At 38.2% G+C, this 23,253-nt stretch overlaps 1 protein-coding gene across 4 annotated transcripts in view; it reads right to left on the bottom strand.

The window, feature by feature from the left end:
• Positions 1 to 23,253, bottom strand: part of pard3bb (par-3 family cell polarity regulator beta b) — a 303,484-nt gene that overhangs the window by 173,937 nt on the left and 106,294 nt on the right. For all 4 annotated transcript variants that reach the window (XM_056755104.1, XM_056755105.1, XM_056755103.1 and 1 more), the window contains 4 exons: positions 17,975 to 18,100; positions 15,721 to 16,112; positions 11,214 to 11,353; positions 10,252 to 10,380 (listed from right to left, as the gene is read on the bottom strand). In XM_056755104.1, coding sequence (XP_056611082.1) covers positions 10,252 to 10,380; positions 11,214 to 11,353; positions 15,721 to 16,112; positions 17,975 to 18,100 — 787 coding nt within the window. The remainder of the gene's footprint in view (positions 1 to 10,251; positions 10,381 to 11,213; positions 11,354 to 15,720; positions 16,113 to 17,974; positions 18,101 to 23,253) is intronic.

The raw sequence follows: 23,253 nt of genomic DNA on the forward strand, positions 1-23,253 counted from the left end.
ACAATAATATAAAAATCTCTGGGTTTTTTGAGACCTATTCCTTCAACATGTTTCGCTGTTCGTACACTTATGTCCCAAACAGGCCCTGTCAAAGTGGAGCCATCACAGACTGCATTTACCAGCACACAATTGATCAAGTACAAGTACAATCATTTATTGCACTCTTTGCACATTATTAATTTGTACATTTTATCTTTATACACATATATATATATATATATATATAGTTTTTTATATATACATATATTTTTGTTGTATGCATAATATGTTGGATGAATATCTGGAGTTTCTGTAACAAAGTAATTTCCCTCTGGGATTATTAAAGTATTTCTGTCTGTCTGACAGACACATTTACACATATACACATTGAAATCATTCCCACACATTGAGAAAATTCAGCAATGAATAAACGTGCACAATGGGTCATATTTTCCCACTCATAGAGAAACATATAGGACAACACCAATGTTTTGGATGTGGATTCAGCAAATCTACCAAACGTAAATGAAATTTTGGAAAAAAACGTTCCTTGGCCTCTGTTCTCAAATTGTATATAAATGAATGTCTATAATCGTATTTCCTTCATGCACTAGGGTGGGTAGTAAATTATAAAATGCGTTATCAAACACACCAACATAGCCGGCTAAATCGTTCTTCTCACAAACAACAAGCGAAATGAGCATCAGCGCTCTCGCAAGGTGTAAGAAAATTCTTCTAAAGGTCTTCTCTGCCCGAGGGCACTTCCATTCGCATCGCACAAAGACATACATTCAATCGAGTCTAACTTCATTAACATCCATTGAAAAGTATAGCACTGTCGTGCACATCCAAACCGGAAAAATAAGAAATATTGTATTACAGCGTCTTATTACCGCCTTCCATAATTGAAACAGTATTAGATATTATGCAAAACACATCCAACTCCATAAATGAGTGCAGCTGGGCTGGTATTAACTGCAGCGGGTCTGTAAGAATGACTAAATCTTGGATAAACACATCGGAAAGCCAACCGGCCGTCCGGCATGCTCGGGTTCTTAAGGGAATAAGAGGATCGTGCGCGAGTGTCTCAGACATGAAGACATGGGGCCAGATGGGTATCAGCTCGTGTTGAGCCGGTGAGGTCATGGTGATGTCAAAGGAATGACGGCAAACAAACTCTGGAGAACACGAAAAGAAACTGTTCTCTTTTAGTTTGCAAGCTGTTGACAGTCTAAACGCTCGGTTGGGTTTTATGTGGAGAGCTTAGCAGATCTCCTTCGATGCTGATTCGCTGATAATCAAATCCCCTGAATACACAAGCACATGACTCAAACCCACGAGGCTTTTATTGGGTATGGATCAAAGGCCCAGTTCTGATGGGGGATAAAACGGGGAGAAAGTAAGCTCGCATTGTGTGCTCCAGCGGGCTTCAGAAATCATTCTTTCATTTCGGAAGCACTCTGCCACCTTTCAGCAGTGAGCAGGTGGTGAATTGAGCGGTAAGGTGTGTGCGCGCGTGTGTAGTGATGGTGAGATGTCTTTGTAGAACACTCTATACATGCATTAAGAGAGTGCAGCAGATGGCAGAGGAAGGTGTTGGAAAGAGCTATACAACCATTACACTTGTACCCGATGCCACCCAAAGCGCTTTTTTCTTGCCACATTGGAAACAAAATATCGGATACTTGCAACCGGATGAAATATAGAGCCTGTCAATCTCCAAATTAAGTGCGGGTTTCAATAGTGAAAGAATATATAAATATCGTCGCCGTCCTTCTTAAACCACAGGTGTCAAAATTTGATGTTTTTCAAGAAAAGGGAAAAAACACTGTACTTCAATTATTATTAAAGGCGGGGTGTCCGATTTCTCATAGCTGTTGTTGTTGTTCAAACCACCAAACAATCCACATCTTTAGCTTTCGTCAGCGCTCGGCTCAACTAATGTCCATCCTGTGCACCTTACTGCTGATTGGCTACAAGGTTGTTTTGGTACTCGGGCCGACTTTGTCCAAACAAGCGTAATTCGGAAATCCTACAACCCGCCATTAAATACCGTGTGCTCAAAGTTGATGAGAATACTTTTTATAGGCACCTAGAAGGAAGTTTAGCTCCGGTCTGTGTTTGTTTATCGGTCTGGCTAGTGGCTAATAATATAATTCTTTATATTTAATTTAATCTATACTACTATAGTATTTGGTGTTATTTTACTGTATAATAATTATGTTGAATAAACCATTTGTCGAATTTCATTGCATGCTAACTTTATTAAATAAACATTGGTCGTGTAACTTTGTCGCATTAAAAAAAACATACGGGACATCTAGTGGTTGAGCCTGGTATTGCAGTCAAAATTGGAGAGGCATGTTAGCCAAGTCACGGTTCTTCTCGGTTTCTTTTGCTTGTCATCGGAAATCATCTACAGGCACTCCATTGTTTGCAATTGTGTCCCGGAGGTTTAGTTCTATTGCGTGCATGTAAACCTTTGTTTATGCTGTTGTTTTGATACCGTCTATTGGTTAGATTTGCAAAACCCAAAGGTGACTAATGATGATGATACAGTATATGGCAAAAATTACAAATCGCAAAAACAAGGTTTCAGAAGGACAGCAGCGATATTACAGTTTATAAACATTTGACATGATGTGTAACTGTTTTTTAGCAATTAACTAGATCCGCCACGGGTGAAATTTACCCATGGATGCTTTTTCAAATGTACATAACAGATTTCCATTAAAGTTCCCAAGTCTCTCAGTCATTAAGTTTCACTAAAAGTGTGTTATTTACAATCCCCTGTTGTTAAAAATTGTGTAGATAAAATCAGATTTAAAAAGGGCCTTTATACCTACAGGCGCCGTCAAATTATTATACTGCTGAGAAAAGTGAATTTTCTTACTTTTGCCCTGAAAATAAAACAACAGCACAAAAACAAATTATAATTTTATGTCTATAGGCATTACTTTGTGATGACAGTCACACAAAACAGTTACATATTTTTTTAGCCATATAAAAACATAATGCGCTTGGGTCAATTTTACCTGTTGGCAGTTTTAGGTATACAGGGAACTCTGGCGGTTCTAGTGTTAAATAGAAAACAAATCTATGTAAATAACAGGTATGCAAATTTGTCCACGCTACCTAAGATTTAATGTTTGTTTGTTGTTATTTATTAACTTAAAAAACACATAAATTAGTTATTGGGCAAAATAACTTAGTAATGCAGTTTAACGAAAATATTTCCTTAAAATATGAACATTTTCTCACAATTGACCTCCATGTCATCCCAGATATATGACTTTCTTTCAAAAACCTTCCTTACACAAACAAATATTTGTTGTATTAAAATCATGTCATATCTTCTCATACGAGAGTCAATATGGTAACTCTCCAAAAAAAGCAAATGAGTACATTATAACAGTAATTCAAATGACCGCAGTGACTTAACATATGTCTTCTGAAGTAAGAAAAAAACACATTTTGAGCATATCTAGCTTATTACTGTTACACACAGGACTCTGGGGTTCTGGTCACTGGGGTGTCATTTTAAGTCTTAAAATAGGATAGGATAAATTTATGACAAGGAAAAACTAAATAGGAATGGTCAAGATGTAATGCCTCTTTTCAAGAGAATTAATTTTGACTTTGTTGTGGTGTTGAGTATATATACTATTTTTGCTTTTTTTGTGTGTCTTTGATGTAATAATATTGTGAATAAAAGTTGTGGTTAAAAATAAAAAATCTCTCTCTCTTTATTCAACTCAACTCTATTTATATAGCGCATTTTCATTGTTACAAAGCAAAACAATTAAAGTTATACCTGTAAAAACAAGAAATATGTTACATACATACACTCATACAAACGCTCCACACACACAATATGCACACGTACTTTCACACATAGACAAAGACACACACATGGATGCACAAACTCTCTCTCTCTCTCTCTCTCTCTCTCTCTCTCTCTCTCATAGTTCTGTCAGTACTGTATATGCACCATTTGGGTGGCTTTCTCCGGCTTTCACTACACAAAGCCATCAGAATGGACTTTATTTCGCCAAATGGAGCACATACCCCGATCCTAATCAGGTTTGAGCATCAGCAAATACCCTGAGCCTTTCATCAAAGCCAATTACCTCTTCACTAAGAGCCGAATACATTTCCCCTTTTAATATCATGTCTCTCAGAGTCCCGTGCATGCTGCCGCGATTACAAAACGTCCGATCAACCTCTCTGCTGCACTTTTTACCCCTCACATGCAAATGGAAGGACCATTTACCTTCAGACCACAGGATCATTAAAGGCAACACAGGGTTAAACTGTAGGAAAAACAGACACGCATCATATTTTAAACAACCCTTTCGAGGAAGCCAATTCTAAGGGTCGAGAGAAATTTATCCCTGAGTAAATGGATTCTGTTTAAGTGAAGATGAAAGCAAACTACTGAGAACGCCGTAACACAAAGAGGTCGGTGAAAAGATTGACGTTTCTAACCACGTCCTATGCTGGACATCAGGAAGCTCCTTTACCTGTAAAGAGGCCGAGACTCCGCTTATTGGTCTCCAGATTGAGCCTGGAAGCCAGACCTCTCGCCCACGGGACTTCAGACGGCCGGTCATACCAACATCAAAGGTTTATTGAGGAAGCAATGCAGGTAGTAACAAGGACGTCTGGATATGAGATTAAGGAGCAGAGAGGCCAGCATCCCGACTTCCTGGTTTTGAGTAGAACGTGCCAGAGAGCGGAATGCTGTCACAACAACATTACCACACACGCTAACCTCTCGTCTTCACAGCTGGAGTTGTGGAAGAGATAAAGCTTTGTCAGGGCCCTTATTACCCAGCCTGGTGCCATTGTCAGCCGGCTGTTTGAAGTACACAAAGCCGCCTATTCGAAGGGGCGCAAGGGTCTTTTGTCACTCCACTTTTAATCTGCCTCCGTCGCAGAAAAACACCAGAAACCGTAGAGGAAATGAGTCTTCATTTTGTATTCTCTTTTGTTTGTGGGGTCATATCTAATATCGCCATTAAAATCGTATAGGAGCGACGGTCAATGCTCGATTTTCCATTCGTCGCCCCTGCTTCTACAAAAAGAGAGAATAGGGCTGTGTGTGAGGTTCTCGGTGTGTGGCGAAAGGGTTTTTGGAGTCTTTCAGAAACAGCCCACCTGGCAGGTAAAGATACGTCAGGCACTTTGTGTTGAAGTCACCTGCCTCAGTGCAAGCAGAACTCCCGCCGAATCTTTTTTCATTCTTCATGTGGCCCATGTCACCACCTCATGGGTCCTTTAAGTGAATGGGTAGCGTTGTTGTTCGGTTACCAACGTTCTTCAAAAGATCTTCTTTTGTGTTCTTCAGAAGAAAGAAAGTCATAAAGGTTTGGATTGACATGAGGATGTGTGACAGAATGTTCATTTTTGGGTGAACTATGCCTTTGAAGGTGGAGTTCAGCAGAATAGTTAGGAAATGCTGATAGGTATGTGAGTGAAAGTTATTAACATTTTACCTTAATTTGCTCAATCTAACAAGATCATTATCAAAACAAACACTGTCGAGAGCTAAATTTAAATATATTAACAGATTGAGAATCTCATTGGTTCTTGAGTTTGTGACAAATTGTTTAAAGGGTTCATCGCAGAAATGCCGAAGAAGAACCATTTCTGGGTTCCTCAAAAAAAAAAATCTTAGAAGAACAGTTTCTTTCTTACCTTTCTTCATAGATTTTGAAATATTTTTCTAATGCAAATAACCTTTTTCCTCACAGAAAGGTTTTGTGGATGTTCAACCTTCTTTAGAACCACACAGCCCAAAAAGAACCGTTCAGAAATCTTTTTTAACACTGCAGATTTTGGACCATCCTTTATTGTTTTTGAATTTACTCAATTTCACTGTCTCCTGCCGGTTTGATATTTTTATTAGCTCTGTGTCTTGAAGAAAGATGCTTTGTATGCCCTCTGTCACTATCTTTCACTCTCTCCACCCTCTTCTCATTGTCTCTTGTCATTTGTCAACACTTTATCATCGTTTCTATCTCGCTGACTGTTTTTTTTTTCTTTTTTACATTTCAATCACTCACTCTTTCAGCTTTCGCTCTCAATAGGTATCTATATTGATCTTTCCCTGTGTCTCTGTGCTCTCCTTTCCATACATTAATCTCTGACTACCATATCTCACAGTCACACACAAAGACGTCAATCCAAGTCAAGTCTCCAAGTCAAGCAAACTCAAAGAAGCTCTTTAGCAATTCAAAGCTCGATGTCTACATCGCCTCCGAAACCCTGCCGGTGTTTGCTAACCAAATAAAATCCGTCACAGCACATAATGTGAATAATTTTGTGTGTGTTTGCAAGACCTTATAAGAAGATTTTAATTCACTGAAGTGTTTTAATCCACTGGGTGGAAGTAAAACTAGTGGTTTATGGGTAATGAGTTGCAGTCATGCTCCAGATCGCTGCATATTAACTGATGGGTGTCGAGCGGAGATCAACACGCACACAAGAGCCGTAATTGACAGTGAGAGGCCTTATTCACCAGAGAAATTACAAGAACAATGTGTGAACAAGCGTGAATTGACTTTAATATGATGAATATTTTTGTTTCTTTTATCACAATGCATAGGAGGATTTAAGGCCGTGTTGAGGTGGGCAACATATCGTTACCACGTTACAAGGAGAGAAAAGGAGTGAAATACAGTTAGATATATAAAAGTTGTGACACTTAATTCATAACTTTTGCCTCTACTATATAGACCACTTCAAAAGACTACTGACTACATTTACATGCACCCTCATAATGCGAATACTATAGGATTTTGGCAATACTGCGATTGCACTTTACCTCGTGTAAACGCAATCATTCGATCTAAATACAGTGATTAAGCTCATAATCAAAGTAAGCATAATAGAAGTAAGATATGTGGCGTACGCCGGTTTTAATCGCAATATGAAGGCATGTTAACACCTAAATCGCATTTATGCTGCTCTGATCAAGGTGTGCATGTGCTCTTGTTTTACACAACTTAAGCGCAAATTCATGATAGACGTGAGGCTCTGAAGTTTTAGCGATAACGCATCTCACGGTCAGTAGTCTCTGCTCCTAACTGTAACACAGAAACAACACGATGGCGATGACAGCATACACCACCGTTGCAGAGACAATTCCCATCTTATTTCTATATTCATACCGGCGCAGAATAACCATAAAATACGTCCACATAACGTTGTTTTGCATGTATTAAAATGATAGCAGCTAGCCTAACACATACCTACTGTATCTGAGATCATCATTTGTGCTGTGTATTTTAGCAAATAATCAGACTAATAAATCGTCCATGTAAACATGAGCAAAGAGGTGTTCTCATGTCGTGTAAACATGTTACTGCGATTAAGTCCTTACTCTGTGTGGTCAGGAAGACGTGACGAGAGCTGTGATTGATAGTTTGAATCAGCTGTGGGCGCACATGCGGTCCCGCATCTCACGGGGGAGATGTTTTACGTTTGTATTCATGTTATTGTGGCCAGCGGTCGACCGTCAGGTGGCTGCCGGCATTTTTACTTCCGTGCTTTTGTTTGTTTATTTTATTAAAACTTTATTTAAATGTCTGCCGGTTCCCGCTTCCTTCCTTCCTTTTAATGAACCTCGTTACACTCTGATTATTGGAAATAATAACATTATTGGTGCGCATGTAAAAGTAGTCACTGGTTCAGAAACACTTCCGGTTTCATTTCTAATTTAATTTTTGAAGCCTTACATATATAATTAAAATCATCAAGATAATATTTTAACATTTTGATTGGGTCAGAAAGATTATGTTGGTAATGTTTTGTTCAAATGTTTGTGTAGTTTCACAAAACTGAAACAGGAAGGTCCCATCTTTCGCTCGACTAATGTCCATCCTGTGCACCGTGCACCTTACTGCTGAATGGCTACAAGGTTGTTTTGGTACTCAGCCCGACATGTCTAGAAACTTGTCCCACCTTTAAATAACTATTTTTTGTTTAAATTATATTATTTTCATATTTTGTGGCTTACATTTTTTTTTTCATCTTTGTTATCACAGTATACGATTTCTGTTACTTTCTATATGTGGGTTATTTAGCCATTTTTACTTATTTCTAACTGTACATTTCAAGTATCTTTTTTCTTAAATTGCTGTCTTCAGTATAGGGGTTAAAGGTCCAATGTGTAATTTTAGGAGGATCAATAGGATGAAATGCAATATTATATACATGACATATATACACAATGTCTTCAAAGGGGTATAAAGACCTTACAAAATGAAGCGTTATGTTTATATTACCTTAGAATGAGCTATTTCTATTTACAAACTACTCAACAGAGTGCATTTCGAAAAAACATGATCTCCTTCGGCAATGAAGCGAAAACATGACGACATCTAAGTTCTGTGTCAGCCAATGTAGTGCTCTGTCGGTTGCAATTCGCAACCTCACCTGTAGATGCATTTAAATTTCATTTACTGGACCATTAAATAACTTACTTTATTTATTTTTTGTTAGTTTTCACCAAATATTTGCAGAACTACATATATTTACTGGTTATTTACAGTCAAATGCTAAATTATTACAAGCTTACCGTTAGGGTTTGGCATAGATTCAAATTTATCGATTTCGATTCTTAATGATTCTTAGTTTTGATTCCAAAGCGGTGAAAAAGCAATTAAAGCCAAGAAAGAATAATTACACTTAGCTTTGTCTTTTTGAGATTCGCAAAATGCAGAAACACTTTAGTGCACCTTCCACGGTCCATCGTGTGACTGACTTTTAGTATTCGAGCGCAAGGTCCTTGCAGATGGCTATGTCAGGTGACTCAGGTCTTGACAGATGATGTGAAAATGATGTGACTGTGCGGTCTGGAAATGTTAAGTGGAATAGAAATAAAAAAAATGTAAAAAGGATCTGATTCCTTTCTTACGGATCCGATTCCAGAATTGGAATTTCGATTCCCAATCCTAAAGTAAATCAGGGTAAAGTAAGAAGAGAGTTTAAACACAATTTTCTAAGTTTATATTTTTTATATCGAAACCCTGCTTTGTTTCTGGAGAGATGATTCGTCATGTTATAATGCTCGTGCATGACAGCATCTTATTCTTACCTTGCCTGTATTTTGTGGGCAAGTTTAATGACCATTACTATGGAACAGTCAAGGTTGGATGGTTCTCAGACGTTGGTTATTTAAAAAAAAATGCTGAATCGGTCAGAATCTGGATGACTGTGGAGCGTTGGGCATTACGTTGTGAGAGACAGCACACATCTGAACAGCTGTAGTGCCTGACTTCACACAGCCCTGCATGCTCCGAAACTTCCTGTAGGAGCGCTCAGACCTCCCGCGCCACTTCCTGTCCAATCGCTGAATCAACAAGCTGGGATAAGAGGAGGAAGTCAGACTACAAGGTGGGCAGAAGGGTGCGCCCAAGTATGTATGGAGAGAGGTCATCGCTCCGACGGCTGGGCCTGTGGGTCGTGGGGTTCATCGGGAAAGATATCAAACAGACGAAGAGACAAAAACAAAGAGAGGGAGAGAGTGACAGGTGAAGAAGTCCGAGCAACCTAACAGACAAAAGCTTGCATACTTACCCGCCCCACAGGGGTTGAAACAAAAGCAGGAAACTCTGCGCTTCCTGTCCTCAAGGTTTGATGAACTACAGCGTGACTATGACCTTCCCAGGCTAAGACGGCAAAAAGAGCCGTTGGGCTTTGGACAAGGACGTGGCAGTTGAGAAAAATTACAAAGGGACATATGATATCACCGCAGATGACCCAAATAACATGTCACTACATTTCCTGTTGTTCTGAGGGACAGGAAGGGCTCTGATGAAGTACACTGCCGTTTATAAAGGCCGTTTGATGAAGTCCAGATTTGATAGGGTTTTACAAAGCTAAGCAAGCTGCATAGAGGTGCAAGCTGGACACTCAAAGGTCAAAGGTGTGAACCCCATAAGGAGCGATTCATATCAACACTTAACCTCAAATAACACCGGCAGGATTTTGAGTTTAGAAAAAAGCATGTATGGATATTCAAGAAAAAGGGCCCAATTGGATGACCTTGTGATGGCGCATGTCTATACATCCACAAGTTGTCCAATTTGTTATTTAATGATTCTACAGAGTAGGTTGTGTTTTGGATCTTTATGTACAGGAAAGGAAGAAACTGGTCTGACAGGAAGAGGTTTAAGAACGGTTTATTAACCGCAGATAAGAGAAGGTACAGTAGATTTATGAGAGATGAAGGGTCTGTGGTGCTTAGACAGAGACGACTCTTACCAGCTCCCGTGGCAGGAACATGTCTTCTTGTCTGACCACAACTAGACACACACTGTCACCCTGCTTAGTACTGCGTAACATGGCCACCAGTTCCTCCTGCGTACGGCCCGTGATGTCCACACCGTTCACCTGGACACACATGTATACTTGGTTTCAAATGCATCTTTGGTAAGCACTAGGTAAATAATTAAAAAAATATGAGATTCCATACATGAATGGTTTCCGTCTCTGTTCATTTAAAGTCTATGCACAACTGTAGGTTTATGCTTATCCTCTACATGTCACACAAAACTGTCAAATGTATATAAAAACAAATTTACATAAATAGGAGTATCTATGATCAGGTTGCAATCGTGTTAAAAGGCACTTTTATTTAGCTAACTGTAAGATCCTATAATTCATTCTTGCTTGTGTCTTACTATCGTCTCTTAATAAAAGATTATTCTGGTTTTGTTTGGTAACATGGAAAAATGCACTTTCTGTAAAACTGAGCATCGTACAATTGACATTTGAAAAAAGCAACATTAAAATAAATATGAATTGACAGTGTTTAAGTCGCCATGAAAGCAACATTGTTCAGTTTTTGTTAACATTAAGGACATCTGAAACTAGTGCGATCCAAAACATTAACGCAATGTATATATTTGGAAGATATGAGCATTCAAAACAAATGACATCATTCTGCACTTCAGCTTCTCGTCAAGTTTTCCCGACCAATCAAAATCTCAATAGAATATAGAGTCCATCCCGCTACTGGCAAAGGGTAAGAGACACTCGATCCCACCCTAACCTCCTGCTTAAGTGGAAATTACATCAAAGCCGTTGATTCAAGTCACTTCTTTGGATCTTAAAATCAAATATTATGAATTTGGAGTGTGAATCACACTGAGGTTCTTTATGCACATCTCCACATCACAACATGAGAACAAAACTGCCAAGATTCTTTGTGATCTGAGACTCACTTCCAGGATCCTGTCACCCGAGTGCAGGCGGCCATCTTTAACAGCAGCTCCTCTGGGTAAGATGTTTTTGACGAGGATGGGGCCTGGTCCGTGCACTGAAGAATCTCTGGTCACAACTGTGAAGCCCAATCCTTCAGGACCTACATACATTGGGATGAAAGGGCTAAAAGTGTTGCACAAGATCTGACAAATGTCAAAAACTCTGATTCGCATACATTTTATAGTGGTCAAGTTAGGTTGTGTAATGGGGGTCCAGACACCCAAATCTAAAGAGCATGGCTATACAGTAATGCCATTCACAAATTCAATCTGTAGATCTGACATCATGTAAGAACCCAATTTCCTGTTCACTGACTAAATCTCAAAACTAATAATCTGTACGATTATTGTACTGCCAAATAGTCGCAGATTTAAGAAGACAAAAATAAATATTGGTCTATTTCTAATATTTGAATGGCCAGTGTAGCCATGACTTCTTTCATCAGGTAAAGAGAGTAGATAACAATAGCTTTTATGCAGTAGGAAAATGTGGCAGGTGTCCTGAAATTTCCTCCTACCTGTCAGATTATCCTACCAAGCATGCGTACATCAATGTTACGTCATTTTGTTTTTATCTTCCAAGCCGTTTATTTTATACTGCTACAGGAATAAGATGTTGTTATATCCTCCTAAATGTTATTTAATACCTATAGTAGAAAATAGAAATATGGGGAGAAAATACACATTCATCCTCTATAAGTAAAAGAGTTTAGATTTTTCCTAAATAGAATAAATGAAATATAAGCTGCAATACCAAAATAAATGATAAATGATAAAATATCAAAGATATATTGCTATTGCAAGTAACTGACTGGACTAAACTGTTTTTTTGTGTGTCATTCAAAAGCCAAGTGACTTTCCACGACCCACCTCATGACACTGTGCGACACACAAATGGGTCCCGACCCCCAGTTTGAAAACCCCTGGTTTAGATCACATGGTCACACTTTATATTAAGGTCCTATTCGCGGTATTAATAAACCATTAACTATGAGTTTTGCCTCAGTAAACTCTTAATTTGTTGCTTATTAATAGTAAGGAAGGTAGTTGTTAGGTTTAGGTAGGATTAGGGAATGATGGTCATGTTGAATATGTGCTTTTAAGTACTAATAAACAGCAAATATGCTTAAAGTAGCCATCTAATAAGCAACTGGTTAAAGGTGAGCATTGGTCCCTATACTAAGTGTTAGCGATTATATTAAGTTTTCCCCTGCGGTAGGAAAATCTGACAGGGAAAGACAATTGGAACACCGGAACAGCCCCGCGAGTTTGAGGTTTTGCTGACGCAGCTCGTCTATCTCCTGGTCTATCTGTGCAGCCACCGGCAGAAAACTGCAGCACATTCAACTGACCCAACAAAACAGCGTTTCCAAAATTCTGTCACTCTTACTGACTGCCTGGCCATATGAACATTAGCATTAAAGCCTATAGCGCATGATAATGTTATAACGAGTGCAATCCTTAAACAGTTTTGCATAAATCAGAAAAATACAAATTAAGCAAAATGAATCATTCCAAACTTTAGAGACTCTGAGAATAGAAGAGAACGAGAGGCATAAGACTGACTCAGGCACTAGTGAATAACACCTCTATAGACATTTCTTCATATGGGTGGGACTGTCTGAGGTCTGTCAGGGAATGTCAGACTGATAAAGACCATCCTTGTGGGAGACTGAGATTAGAGCCGTCTGGTTTGAGAAACTGAAGTTTAATTTCACATACGGACACATTTCAAAGAGGCGGAGCAAAAGGAACAGACAAAAATAGATATAGAACGCATGAATATGAATAAAAGAGAGGTAGCTTGTTTATACGCCTATTTAAATGAAAACGAGTGAGATAACGGTACAAAGCGTACAGCTTTCATAAACAACCTGAAGCAAACAACGCATTGACCAAGAACAGACACATCATTAGTGATGTAACAAACGACCTCTCGCATTAAAAAGGCTGACATTTACACAACATACAATTGCATTTGAAATGTAATAGCAGTTCCATATTAAAAAACATCTCTCAATGGTTTAAAAATAAGCATCAGACAAAAACACGTTCACTTCCATTTTAGGCCACACTAAAGGAGGATATTAAAGAAGTAGGGTGCTCTATAGCAGGTGGAGGTCCATCGAAACCACACTACCGCCTTGACCTGTGCATATTGCTTCTCACAGTGGTCCTGATGCTGTCACGGTGACTGATAGGTAGATTAGAGAACAGGTAATAGCCCCCCGTGTGACATGAAGCATGTCTTTAGGGGGGATATTTCCACTCTTGTCCCTGACGGGACTTTGGGGATAAAATGATGGACACGATGTAGATTGAAAAAACGAAAGATTACTTAGTTGCCAGCCAAGCCGCGGCGTACTGACGGTATTTTATGCTCATCATTTAGCGCAACCGTTGTACGGTCAGCACTTTTTTTGTTCCAGCGATGAATTTATATCATCATTAATGGTTGGATCAATAAGAACTTAATAGACTTTGCGAGCTGAAGTTATAGCTTCATCCATTCGGCTGGACTGCCAAAGCCACAAAGTTGACCATTGTTGGTGTAAAGTACAGAGAGAATAATTCTAAGAGGAAGTACAGTACATTTATATTTAACGATCTTGCAAGATTTACCTAGCTCTTTGGAAATAAAGGATTTTGATGTACTATGTAATGTGTCTTCTGCTATTTTGAAGTGCAAGTTACTTTATATTCAGCTTAAATTGTCATAAACCTTTTGCAATTTAACTAGTGCTATTTTTCTGAAATAACATATTGAGTTGAGCAACATCTGGTGACGTCACAGAAGTTAAGTTTATATATATCAACTATCATATTGTTTATTATCATTTTAGTTCCTTTTGGATGACAAAATTGGGAGAAATGATTGTCATAAAATCTCATTAAACTTTTGATCGCATGTTTGACATATTTATTTGTTTTGTTTATTAACTTATTTTATTTTGGATGACCCAACTGGAAAAAAGGTTGTGCAAATTACATGTTTTATTATTATTAAAATATGACCTCTTATTAGACAAATCATATCGCATAATATTTTTGTATATTCTTTAGAGAATGTCCATCTCCAACAGTATCGTGACCAAACGTGCATTATAAAACAGGTAGTAGCGGTTCTCGATTCTTTTTAGTTGCGTCGTGTTCTAAGGCATTGTAAAATTCCCACAAACATACAGCTGACCACTTTACATAAATGCGCAACTGTATGTTGCGCATTTAAACGTCCTTAAATAGTATTCGAAAATAGGATAAAGGTGCGTCCCAAATCGCGCACTTATGCACTATTCTACGCTATTTTGAGGCAAAAATAGTGTGAGTAATACGTTCGCATTAAAATTCTCAAAAAATAAGTGCACTTCAAGTACCCGGATGATGCATTTGTCATGCAAGTGTGTCATCATGTTTGCGTTATCAAGCCCGTAGCTAAATGCACTACATTGCTCGCTTCACTTTTATACATACGTTTTGTTTCCAAAGCTCCAGTACATAACAGCACTTTCGTCTATGAATGTACTGCAAATGCTCTTAAGAACAGCTCTCTGCTTGGAGCTTGTCAGTCAAGCTCATCAGAAAAGTAAGCGCAATAAACACACAGGCGCACATTTTTACCCAAAAAAGATTCCATTAATAGCGCAATTTGGTATGATTGCTTTCATATCAGCTACCATGCGTACTGGAGTTCATGTGAACCGCACCCAGACCTCCCTTTTTAAGCGGACGTGGGTACACCTCGGGTACACTTTTATAATATACAGATGTCTTCAGAGGTGTATAAAGAGATTACACAATAAAGCGTTATGTTTTATTACCTTAGAATAAGCTATTTCTATCTACATACATCTGCTCAAAGGTTGACATTTTTACTTTTGTTAAAAAAACGCACTACGTCAAGCAAATGTTTCACAGATAACCAATGACAGAGACCTTTTGTTTCCATAACAAGTGGAAAAGGAACTTGATGTGTCGAGATGGCTCAAGGAGGCAAAAACGCCCGTTGGAGCAAAGTTTTGTATGAATGTAAGTTTAATTTTCAATTTCAATAACTTCTGATTGCATTTCTAACGAGAAATTAGTATTGAAGTTTTTAAATATGTGAGAGTAAATATTGCATAGACACTTTGTTTATAATTCAAACAGACTTCTGTTACACTGCCTATGAAGCCTGTTTCTCTAAGCTGCCTTCGTGCAAAAGCACTATCTTTGAACATTGCCGGTTGCTTTTTGTAACCACAACACTGCAAAGGTTTTGGTTTACTAAAAAAGAAGTCAAGTGTGATCACGGCCTTAGTTGTTATAAAATCCTATTAGATCATGACTTTTTAAGACTTATTGCTGTAATTAACACTGCTTGGAAAATGGTCATGGTGAAACCAAATTAGAATATAACAAATGTTAAGTGTACAATTTGGCCCTTTTAATGATTCCAAATAAGCTTTAATTGTCCTTCATATGTGTTTACCTTTCTTCAGGTCGATTCTGATTTTCTTTCCGCTCTTTCTATAGGGATTCTGCAGCGGTGATGCGCCCACACTTGTTTTCAGGAGGGGGCTTTCGCTGCTCTGTCCTCTGGGGGTGGGGCTGAGGGGTAGTGAAGATCCTATAGAGTGACTCTCTATACTGCTGCTTGACTCCTGCAGCTCGGCGTGCCATCCTACAGAGGATTCCACAGGTCGCACTATGGGCTTCACCTTCAGTGGCGGGGGGTCCTTGGAGCGTGTGGACAAATCACGGTTTTGCGAGTTGAAGAGGTGACTGATCACACCCTTCTCGAAGCGATCTTTATTAACCACCGGAACAACTTCTAAACGAACGATGGGCGAACGCATGGCTTGGCGGAAAATTTCCTGTGCCCTGGTAAAAGAGAGAGAGCGAGAGAGAGAGATAAGGGAGACAGGAAATAGAAAAAGCAATAACAATTAAGGGACAATTATTGGAAGGTTGTGTGATGAAATGAACCAAGAATATTAAAAAGGTGGAAATTTATTATATTGAATAGTCTTGGGTTTGATAAAACTCACACTGACATTTATTCTGACAGCGTAATTGGGGTTATGACTAATAAGTCCTCCGTATTACAAATGACAAAGCAATCCCCCCTTTTTTCTTTTTGGCTGAGTGAATTCATTTCAAAACCGTCCATCCATCATAAACTTAATAAGATTAATGTAACATTCCACTGGATGAGAGTAATTCTACTTAGCAAACATTAGTGTGAATAACATACGTGTAATGTGAACATGCACATATGTGTTTTGACTAAACAGGTACACAAGTAGATATAGCTTATATTGATAACATTATGTTTGGTAGATTACAAAAAATTAGAAATACAAATAAAATGTTATAATTTTCAATTCCAATTTCGATATCATAGCAACAACTACAAAGTTATTGAACAAAAATATAAATTTTTCAATATTAATGAAATAAATAAAAACAAATTGAATCCGGTTAGAAATCTCAATATTTTTGAGTAATTGATATTCTATCAATTACATGTCTTTCAATACCTTTATGACTTTCTTCTGCAGAACACAAAAGGGCAATTCCAGCATTATGGACGTGACACAAAAATGCTAAAAAAATGTTAATATAAATATGCGTTCTGGATGTGACAAAAAAAGAACACTGTTTTTAGGAGACCACTAATTTTGTAGAAAAAAATAACAAACAATGCACGAACCTGAAGCAATTTCACCCAATAAATGCAGAGGTGGATGCTTCTTTATAGAATTTAAAATAATAATCCTTTATTACTTAATTTTCATGTGGCCATTTATAAGGAATATGTCCTGTTATGGACATGACAATCCTGAAAATGGTACTTCCCTGACAATAAAAAAATCATGCAGTTAAAAATAAAACAACTCCATTAAAAATTTGAAGAGAAAGTACTTACGGGTATATGAACCCCCAAATGTTGATATCTGTACTGTAAGGATGGTAAGGTTGATATTTTCACAGAATTGCCAAAAAGATTTTGAAGAACGATAACAAAACAACATTGCCTTCCACCTCCCAGGCATTTCTCAAAATATCTGTCTATCTTCCTAGAGTCATGTAAAGGTTTTGAATGACATGAGGGTGAAAAAGTTATGACAACATTTTAATTTGATGTAAATTATCCCTTTAAGACAATGTAACTGTTTGCATTCATACCTCACCAAGACCATTTTAGAATGAGAAATGTGTAGAACGAGTAATAACTAACTGGTACAAAAGAATGCCAAAATTATATTTTTAAGTGAAAGTAACAAACACTTAATGAATCTAGCACTCTTTGCCACACATTTTATTTATGTAAACGATAATGGCACAGCAAATCCTCTAAGATGGTCCTTATAAACCTAGTATTAAAAATACGCTACCGATATTGGCATCTGTTACAGGGTCAAGCGTTCTCCACATATCAGCATGACCGCCTGCAGTAAAGCAGTGTAAGATCTGCTATGTGCTGTAAACAGACTGCTGTAAATGACCGTGACCGCTGATGCCGTGAGGCCAGTGTTTAGCAGATAGCCGTAAATAGAGCGCAACAATGGAAACCATGAAGACTGTCTGTTTTGCCAACCATAATATAAAAAGATAAAGGTAAAGACACAATATTAAGACAGGAAGGAAGGGAAGGGACATGAGGGGGCGGCAGAGAGAGAGAGAGAAAGCAACAGTGCAACAATAAGAGCGAGGCAGGTGGCTTCTGCTCAGGGACTTACTGTGAAAAGGTTTTGTCCAATAATTCAGAGTCATTGATTTTAACAATACACTCATCATCCTGAAAGATTCCTTCCCTTTTGGAGCGACTGTTCTCCTCCACGCCTCGGATGTGCAAGCCAAGAGGCCTGAGAGAGAGAGAGAGAGAGCAAACCATAGATATTCACATAAACCTCTATTACAATAAAACCAATAAGAAACATAATTGCACATCTGTATCAACATTGATTTGTTGTTTATGTTCAAGGGGAGGTTTGGAACTTTTAACAGAACCTTTAAAGGGGTCAATTTGGTTGTTTTTCTGTGTCTTTGGTGTGTTATGAGTTGCCCATGCGTGTAATAGACAAGAAAAATTGCAAATATTTAAGAGTTGGAACAAAAGATGCATTCTATCTGAAAGCAAATGCTCAGCCAGACCTGCATGAAACGCCTCGTGTAACCACACCCCCACAAATCTGAGTGAGTTTGAGATATGATTGGACTAAGATTTGACGCAAGTAAGGTGGGCGCACATGTCAGTACAATTGCTTTGGAACCTGATGGTCCAAATATGGTAAGAAGCGCTACATTTCCGTCTCACACTTGCAGTATTTGACCAATCACTACGCACTGGTCAACTGGCCAATCATAGCACACCTCACTTTTCAGAGCGATGCTTTGTTAAAAATCTGTGCGTTTCAGAGAGGCGGGCAAAGAGGAGATACAAACATGCACGGTATGTGGAAAATACGTCGTTTTTGAACCTTAAATCATGTATACACATTGCATCTAAAACAAATGATAATATTAGTTTGAGCCGTGTCATATGACCCCTTCAATCCTCATATTCCATGATTGTTTACTTATTTAGCCATGCATTATTCTGTGATCTTTATGTATTGCATGGGGACAAACAAATATTAGATTTAATGACTAAATCACTTTGGATAAAACCAAAAACCTCACCGCGCCCTCCCTTTGACCTCCCAGCCACATTTTCAATAACCTGACGCGCACCCACAAACTGCCTGGCAAAGCACATGACAGTGGCACTCTGGCTGGCATTGATAAAGACTTTCGGGCTGAAGACACTCATAAAGCTGGAGCCGGAACGGCAGCCGAGAGTATTAATCCCTCAGCTTTCAGCCGCCATCGTCAAACACGAGCCCATTTGAGCTGTATTACACATTCATGCATTACAACACTGCAGAATATACTGCATGAACAAATGATGGGAGAGGCGTCCGTTCAGATTCAGATGGATGGACAATGGGTTATTGTGTCCGCACTGAGCTGACAGCAGTGGTGCAGTCAGAGAGATGATATCCCATCTGAAGAACGCGGCTTGAGTTTTGGATATGTGTATGACAGTCTGTATTCATCTGCTGGTAGTGACAGCCGACTCACAGCAGGAGCTGTACTGTAATAATCCGCATGTTTATTAATCTAAACAATGCTAAAAACTTGTACAAGGATGTAATGGGGACCGCTGAGGCTGTCACAAGTGTATCATTTTTGCAGGTGAATTAGAAATATTTCATCTTGGTGAACTTTGCATTTAGACTTTGATTTTGAAACCTTATCTAATTATATTGGAGTCATAGGAAAACTAGCACATTGCACCACTCACAATGCACGTGAAAGGAACAGTTCAGCACAAAAATAAATTTCTCCCCCTTGAGTTGTTCCAAATCTGTATACTTTTCTTCCTTTTGATGAACACCGAGAAAGATATTTGGAAGAATGCTTTTATCAAACAGTTCTTGGTCACCATTGTTAACCATAGTAGGAAAATGACAATGGTAGTCAAAAGTGCCTTAACAACTGCTTAGTATCTTCTTTTGTGTTCAACAGAACAAAGAAATGTACAGTATAAGCAATTTCCTACTATGGGAGTCAATGGTGGCCAAGACATATTTGGTTATAAGCATTCATCCAAATATCTTTCTCAATGTTCACCAGAACAAAGAAATGTATACAGATTTGAGTTAACGGAGACAGAATTTTAATTTTTGAGTGAAATGTTCCAAAGAAGTCATTGCTGATACAAATTCGGAAAGGAAAAAGAAAGATATTTTGGATATTCAGCAACATAAGGGTGAACAAAAGACAATTCTTATCTTGGTAAGCTTTTCTTTTAAAGGTGTAGGCAGTTTTGGAGATGCTTTCTAGCGTTTTACATACATATACATACAGTATATAAATATATAAATACATGTGTGGGTGGGTTTGTGTATATATATATATATATATATATACATACATTTATGTACTGTATATACACTCACCTAAAGGATTATTAGGAACATCATACTAATGCTGTGTTTGACCCCCTTTTGCCTTCAGAACTGCCTTAATTCTACGTGGCATTGATTCAACAAGATGCTAGAAGCATTCTTTAGAAATGTTGGCCCATATTGATAGGATAGTATCTTGCAGTTGATGGAGATTTGTGGGATGCATGAAGCTCCCGTTCCACCACATCCCAAAGATGCTCTATTGGGTTGAGATCTGGTGACTGTAGGGGCCATTTTAGTACAGTGAACTCAATGTCATGTTCAAGAAACCAACTGGAAATGATTCGAGCTTTGTGACATGGTGCATTATCCTGCTGGAAGTAGCCATCAGAGGATGGGTACATGGTGGTCATAAAGGGATGGACATGGTCAGAAACAATGCTCAGGTAGGCCGTGGCATTTAAACGATGCACAATTGGCACTAAGGGGCCTAAAGTGTGCCAAGAAAACATCCCCCACACCATTACACCACCACCATAATTGCATTAATGAGAAATTGAACAGGTGTTCCTAATAATCCTTTAGGTGAGTGTATGTATAACATATCTGTAAAAAATCAGTTAAAATTATGATTGCATGCGTTAACACGTTAACTTTGACAGCCCTAATATATTTACATATATACATATATATATATGTATATATAAATATATTATTTTAAAAATGATTTACTCAAAAACTAAAATGTGTAATTGACAAGGTTGTTGGTATCTTAGAATTGACAGAAGTGAGAGCAAACATTTTTTTATCCGCCATAGTTAATACCAACAATCTGGTGGTAATATCCCCTATCTCGAAATAGCAAAATACCACAATAAAAAAAAGAAAGAAAAAAAATATATATATGCAAACCCTTCAAAACACCTACAGAAGATAAAAGTGTGAAGCGAGCAGATATGTCTCTGCGAGTTTTTCTGTGTTACCTCTGCACATTCTTATTTAGCATTTTGATTGAAACAGACCATTGACCAGAGGGGAACAGCTTGTACTCTGTATGTACAGCATGATGGATCTGATAATATATTTCGTGCTTGCCTGAAAACAGACTGCTCATATTTTAACCCAAAGGACTGATTTTCGTTTTCCTCCTCCATAATGTATGACAATTCATAATGTTAACAAAATGATAAATCGCATGCTGCGTGTTTCTCGTCCGCTATAAACACCACAAAAAACTATCTCCGTAACTAATGCGGTCTCCTATTATCACATTCAGACCAAACTAAACAATCAAGAAGAAAAACAAGCGTGCGGAAGAATTCTCCAATAACAGGATAGAGGTCAGATTAGCGCTGTGGCCTCCGTGTGAAGAGAGTGAGGTATGATCTGGAGCACATTAGCCTTGTGTTGGTGTAAGAGGTGAGTGTGTGACCGGCGAGGATCTCTTCACCCCTCTAATAGACGTGCTAAAGGCCCTCAACATGAAGTCCCTCTGCATTAGCTAACAGGCCTGTTTACATTAGCGCTCTGCCCGCTTTTGGGGAGGATTACGGAGGTCTTAAGATGGGGTGACCTTTGACATGGCCACGGCGTGTCTAAAGGAAACAGATGGAGGTTACGGCCTGTAGGAGATTTGGGTCAGGGGGAAGAAAGAAACATACAGCAGGAATGGACACAGTGTGTGAGAGAGAGAGAGAGAGAGAGGTTTTACCCTACAGGGATGTTTCTGTCTTTATTAAGACACGTGTGCTGTCCAAGTCTCTTATGACACTGTCTGATGACTCACTTTCAGTGTTTAAAAAGACTGATTTAGTTCACATCATACAGTGAGAGCGCTCGGCCGTGAAAACATCTGTTCATTAATTGAGCCATTCGACGGAAGTTCACGTGAGGTGATGTGACCACCAATGGTCTTCTGGAGACCAAATCAAAGTGTTGGACCGTTTTTTGCTTTAAAGTCAGAGGAACTAGCATCAAATCAGAGATATATATGTTCTTGTTTTGTGTTTTCTTCGCTGTTTCTGTTGTGAAATTCTCAAAAAAGCTTAAATTTCTTGTGAAATAAGTTTAGTTTTTTAGTAAAATCGAATTGGCTTTACAAGTTAACTTACATTTCAGCTTTTATTGATCTATTTTTACAGTTTCACATTACTTTTATACAACTCATCCAATATAAGTTCAGCAATTACAACGTATTTTAGTTCAAAACAGCAGCTTCCTACTTTTTAAAAAAGTATTTGAGCAAGTTGAAATGACTTGTAAAGCCAACTTAATTGCTTAAAGCAAAGATTGGTACAGAATATGTTGTTACTAGTAATTATTCAATGGATTTAATAAATCAACAGACAAGGGGTGGGAAAACTTCATGACTGACGGATCAATTCTTTGAAGTGCAGGATGTATGTGGGTAAGTAATAGTGATCGGTTAGGTCGATATCAATCAAAATTTATTGTGAGATCAACTAGATAAATTGATCACCATCTTTGTCAAGGGCTACTTTCTGTTTCCAGATATATCACTTCGTGAATTAAAATTGTGTAAAATGTATTTTCTACAAATGTGACCCTCTCAATTGCACTGTATTGGTCAACCCATTCTTTAGTTAATGATATCGGCATCAGTAGTTGTCAGTTCCATTTTGGGAAACATTCAGGAGTAACAGATAGTTATTATCATGGCTAATATTAATCATTTATATTTTTTTATATTCAACAATACAGCACTTTCCTTTAAAGTTAGGGTTGGCAATAGTTTGAGTTATATTTGGTTCAAAGTCTCTTCACATCCTGATAGCAATAAATAAGAGCTTTGAAAGTTGAATAGATTCTGTGCAAATCTGAGGGCCATGAAATGTTTTGTTGTGGTTTTGTTATGTTATTATTTATTATTATTGTAATGTTATGTGCTTTGTACTCTAATGTTGTCTCAGCAGTGAATAAGACATGAGATCATTAAAGCATTGCATTCCACCCTCCTACAATGATGTCACTCATTGTAAACTTGGGAGAATGGGATTTTTTTCTCTTTTATGCTTTCAAGAGTTGGCTCACTACCGCTCGCTGCT

The sequence above is a fragment of the Triplophysa dalaica genome, chromosome 8, assembly GCF_015846415.1.
Source record: "Triplophysa dalaica isolate WHDGS20190420 chromosome 8, ASM1584641v1, whole genome shotgun sequence".
Classification (NCBI taxonomy): Eukaryota; Metazoa; Chordata; class Actinopteri; order Cypriniformes; family Nemacheilidae; genus Triplophysa; species Triplophysa dalaica.